Source organism: Alosa pseudoharengus, unplaced genomic scaffold (assembly GCF_046254945.1).
Source record: "Alosa pseudoharengus isolate Yale_2024_CS ecotype anadromous, Long Island Sound unplaced genomic scaffold, YU_APseudo_1.1 YU_APseudo_1.1_scf_7, whole genome shotgun sequence".
NCBI lineage: Eukaryota > Metazoa > Chordata > Actinopteri > Clupeiformes > Clupeidae > Alosa > Alosa pseudoharengus.
The window spans coordinates 13,949,213-13,954,683 of NW_027468859.1; the positions used below are offsets into that span (position 1 = coordinate 13,949,213).

At 42.9% G+C, this 5,471-nt stretch overlaps 1 protein-coding gene across 1 annotated transcript in view; it reads left to right on the forward strand.

Annotated features, from left to right (window-relative positions):
* lamp5 (lysosomal associated membrane protein family member 5) overlaps window positions 1-240 on the forward strand; it is a 7,276-nt gene extending 7,036 nt beyond the window's left edge. Inside the window, exon 7 of the mRNA XM_076273221.1 lies at window positions 65-240. Coding sequence (XP_076129336.1) covers window positions 65-240 — 176 coding nt within the window. The remainder of the gene's footprint in view (window positions 1-64) is intronic.
* Window positions 241-5,471: the final 5,231 nt, after the last annotated feature.

Below are 5,471 nucleotides of genomic sequence, written 5' to 3' on the forward strand. Positions count from 1 at the left end.
ACGCACACACACACCTCAGAGCTGGTATCCCCACTGACCCCTCTTTCACTCCTGTGCCCTTCAGCATATAAGTGCATCACAGACCAGCATGAGCAGCTGGAGGAGACTCTTCCCCTGGTGCTAGGGCTTGTCCTGGGCCTGATCATCGTCATCACCCTCGCCATCTACCACTTCCACCTCAAGCTGACCGCACAAGAGCCGCAGCTGCCCCGAGACCGCTCCCTCTACAAGAACATGTGAAAGAGGCGACCCAGGCGACCGCAACACCGCTACAAAAACGTGTGAAGGACTCCACTTTCTCTCTCTCCTTCTCTTTCTCTATCTCTCTCTCTCTCTCTCTCTGCCTCTCTGTCTGTCACCAAAGGGCCGCTAATTTAACCAGGTCAGACCCAAACGCACAAGATGGTGACCAGAGTTAGCGGCCTTCTGGCCCTACACTGTCCCACACACACACATGCACACACACACACACACACACACACACCTTACACACCAATAAGAACTCTTTCAGTTGCTGTTTGTTTCTTGGGCTCATCTGCTCAGTTGCTGTTCCGTCCGTCTAACTGACCGTCCTCGTTGTCCGGTGAAAGAGCCTCGTCCGCGTCACGCTGTCTCTCTCCCATCCGTAATGTACTCTAGTGATGAAACGTATGTGTGTTCTGTAGACGATTTATCAGAGTTGATTTGACATTCCATTACATGTTGCTTCCTGGCAAAACCGTGTGAAGAACATGCATAGACTATGCTGGTAACACTTTGTGATGAACAGACAAGGGAAGGAAAAGCTTTCGTATGCTGTTGATTGGGAGAGAAGGGGCATCAAATGTGGGCTTAAGGATGAGGGTGAGAATGTTTACGCGAGAGTAAATTATTTTCTGAATTTCTATGCATTCAGAGGAGCCACGCGCTGCACAGTGTTGAAAGGCTGAAATAAAGGATTCTGTGTGTGTCCATTCCTCTAATTGTGATGTCATTTGTATAAAGTGAAGACACCAATAAAATATTTATTTAATACACACCTTTATAATATTGGGCAGAGGTTTTCTGTATCTGAATGTCTATGACTTATGTATGATGAAAGCCATAAATTTAAGCCATGTCTTTTCAGATGTACTTCTGAAGTTTATTTAAATGATACATATTTGGTCCATGGCTTCAAAATAAAGCAAAGATTTAAGACTTTTCAACATACAAGATGAAACATTTAAACCAAAAATCTTCTCTGGTTCGCTCTAGAGCTGCTAGAACTGCTAAGCACAATGTCATCTATATGCTGAGTGTAGAGGATTCTGGGCCAGCTCCTGCCCAGTCTCACTGACCACTGCCCCTCGCTTTCTCATTGGTCACATCACCTGATGAAACTCCATCTGTATTCCAATCAGCTTCTACTAACAAAACTTCTCTCAAGAGTTTGAAGGTCCAAATTCCCCAGGTCTATGAATAATAGCCTCACAGGCAGTAATGTGTCCACGACATTCATTCTGTTACATTGACAGATGCCACCAGCAAGATTTCATCCATGAGGCTCAGTGGAACAGAGCCCTGTCAGACCTAGATGGATCCGGCCCATGTCTGAACCGGAGCCGGCCCATTTCTGAACCAGAGGTATCAGCCACCTGGGTTGTCAATCTCATGATGAAAGGCCTATTTAACGCTCCAAAAATGAGTGTCTGACGAGCCGACAAAACGATCAGTCATTGGCCACAGAAATGGCACTAGGACAGCAATCGATCAGCGGAGACCCGCCCCTGGGATCAATGAGCTGATTGTGAGCCTTGTTTCTGCGGTCTAGAAGAGATGGAGTATTGATCCAGTCACCGGGACACTCTCAGGGCCAGGTGAAGGGGTGAGAGAGAGAGCAGACATCAGGCCAACACACACACACACACACACACACACACACCTCGCCTCGGACACCCATTCATTGCAGAGATCTGCTAAACTCACACCAAATGCCAATGATCCATGTTTATGTCTATTTTCATATGTACATTTTAATTATATCATTTAGAATTTTGTATTAAATACTATTTTTTAGCTCTCATAGTCTGTATACACATATAAAAAATGTTATCAGATAAGTTGGAATCGGAAATTATGCTGATTCACTGCTAATTGCACTCAAATAATGTTTCCACTAGCAGATCCAATCAGCAATCACAGGTGATCTTATTTTCAGGATCTAGTTCATCTGATCCAAATGGTTGATAAGGACAGTCACAACAAACACTCCATTCTCAGTATTCAGAGAAAGCGGTAGGAGAGAGGACATCAGACATTTCAATAACGAGTGACTCACTCTGATCCTCAGGGTGAAAGCTTGTGAAGTTTTTTCTTCTTTAAAGAGTTACAGCTCCACTACTGGCATGAGGGGAAGACTACATGCACCATTTTCACCTTTTCCCCACATACAACACCTGTCTCCATGGCTTCAGATCATTTGTCTTTTTGTCCATCCTTCCTCCCTCCTTTCTCCTGTCCTAACCCCTCCTTATAATTATTTGTGTGAAAGAAACAAGAAAGGAATGATAGGGGGATAGAGGAATGAAGGAGACAGATATGAGAAATGAGAGGTCCTGCTCACTCACGCATCACTTTTAAGAGATGTCAATTACTGATGACCCGGTGCATCACTTCTTAGACTAGAATAAACAGACATGAATTGTACAGATACCAAAGCCTAAAAATATCATATTGAACATGGCCTATTCCCACTTATTGACCCTGATAATGAGGTAATGGTTGATAGCATGAATGAATACTTATTTTACAATGTGTGAACAAAACAGGCATGAACTTTAAAAAAAAAAAGTTTGCATGGTAGTTCCTGATAATTCCAGCATATAAAGATCTGAAACTGAAACTGAAAGTTGATAGATGCGGGAGGGAACTTTTCACCTTGACAGCATGATCACACAATTCCGACTGAAACCGCTTCCGCATAGGATGCTCTCGTGTTTCCTCGCGTACCGGCCCTTTCGCCTCTCTCCTCGTTCTCACCTCCTATGGTTGCAATTAGATAAATGAGACATCCTCGATGACGTAGGGCTTTGAACTTTCTTCCAGGGTACGAGCTCGAGGAGAGAGGCCGACACCGTATGCAAATAGAGCTTTGGGATGAAGCCCATCAAGGCCTTCTCCTTCACAGGAAGTTCATCCTCTCTACTTCCTCCCCAAAAGGAAGTTAGAACAGCCCATGCCACTCCTACACACTTGAAACTTAATTTATATTGACATATTTATTATAAATATTGACATATTTATTATAGACCCTTATTTATATTGACATATTTATTATAAACCCTTATTTACTGACTTTTTATGTCTAGATGCTTATATGTGCCAATTGACACAGCCTATTGGCCAACAGTAAAAACAGACCATACTAAAACTACCTGGGATCACAGAAAGGCAGGTGGCATTGATGCCATATTCTTAATCAGAAATTCTCTCTCTCTCCCTCACACACACACACACACCACGCACACACACAGATGTAATTTCTGTACAATATCTGTATTTTTTTTATTGAAACCAGCTTTACAGAAGACACACATGCAATATTACTGTACAAGCAACACCACGGTTAGGGTTTATCATTTGAACATGTCAAGCTTTAGCCAGTACCACACACACACACGTTCCTGATCATATTTACATGTCACAGTGGGGCATGGGAGACGGGACAGGAGGGCGTCTGTGCTCAGCTACAGAGATGGGCAGATGGTGCTCTTTGATTACATCAATTAAAAAACATCATGTCATGATATGGGGAAATAAAAGACACAACCAATAGTGATGGTGGAAGAGTGAGAGTGTGTATAAGTGATTAAGTGTGTGTGTGTGTGTGTGTGTGTGTGTGTGTGTGTGTGTGTGTGTGTGTGTGTGTGTGTGTGTGTGTGTGTGTGTGTGTGTGTGTGTGTGTGTGTGTGTGTGTGTGTGTGAGTGTGTGAGTCTGTGTGTGTGTGTATTGCTAGAAATGTTTGAAGATGAAAGTGTTGTGATGATTCCAGATGGAAATTAACCCTTACATCAATCAGGCCCTTCAAAGCCACATCTGAGCCTCATCCAAGCCGGATCAGAGCCAGATCAGGGCCAGATCAAGAGTCCGTCAGTCGGACCGCACCTGGTAGGTAGTGTGTAAGAGATCGGGTGGATGCCTTTTGCATTCTATCCTCAACCTTGTCAATTACATGTGATTATACTGACATACATACTGTACCATAGAAGTATTAAGGGGTATTGCTTGTGTGACTAACATCACTGCTCATAAGGTTAAAAAAAAAACCCTCAACAAAACAAAAAACCCAAAGAATAAATACACAAACAAATGAAAAGTGAAATGAAAAAAAGGCCACACTACAGAAAAATAAACCTCCAGTTCCAGAAAAATAAATAAATACTTCAAAATGGTATACAAAAGTCTGCCAAGTTAATAACCCTTTTCTCGTCACGTCCACGGGAAGGCTTTGTCTACAAAGTCAAAATAAATATGTTTCTTTGAACAGTTCAGGATGGGGTCTTTTTTAGAATGAGAATATTTTCATATTTTTTCTTTGTCAAAAAATTAGGATTATATATAAACAGTAGGAAATATTAGTGGCAGATATTCTCGAGCGCTATAACACTGCCCTGTATATGACAACGCTTACGTCACCACAAAATACTGCAGATTATAAAAAACTGTACAGAAAAAACTTTTACAATTTTCCTCTAAAATACGTTTGTTTTTGTTTTTTTCCATTGATAAGTTTGAGAAGAGAGGGTGAAAAAGCGAAGGTTTTTCATGTAGCCCTCCCCACCTGTAGTAACAGCCTTGCGTCCTGAACAGTGTGTAAAAATCCATCACAGACATCTCTGCTGGTTCTCTTAAGGGTTCCCTTCCTTCTGGAATCTCCTTGGTTCTGACACCGGAACCCATGCCTCGCAGGCCTTTTGTTTCATTGGCTTAGCTGGTTGCTAGCCCCTCTCCCTTGGCTCTATTTGGAAGCTACGATTGGTCTACTCAGGGAGTGAGCACACACGGCACAGCCTAGACAGAGATAAAAGAAAAAAACGACACACACCTGGCGACCACTCCTACAGACTGCAGACGCTACATGTGTTTAACGCTAACATCAAACTGTCTCTCAAAGACTCGAAGAAAGCGCCAGACTGTTCTGTTCGGCTGGAGCAACACAACTCCGCAGCCTCCGACTTCCGACCTCCGGCACCTCCACCTTTAGTGTTTCCACCCTTTTTTTTTCGGTTTGCATTAATATAAGCTTTTGTTCTTGTGTTTACTTGTTAATTTCACTTCTGTCTAAACTACATACGGTTACAGGTGTCAGTGTCTTTATGTATTAAATAATCCCCGATCGTGGGGCCGGGGGTTTCAAAAGTCTCTCTCAGGTCTTCTCTTGGTGAGAGTGTGCAAGTGTATGTGTGTGTGTGTGTGTGTGTGTGTGTGTGTGTGTGTCTGTGTGCACGAG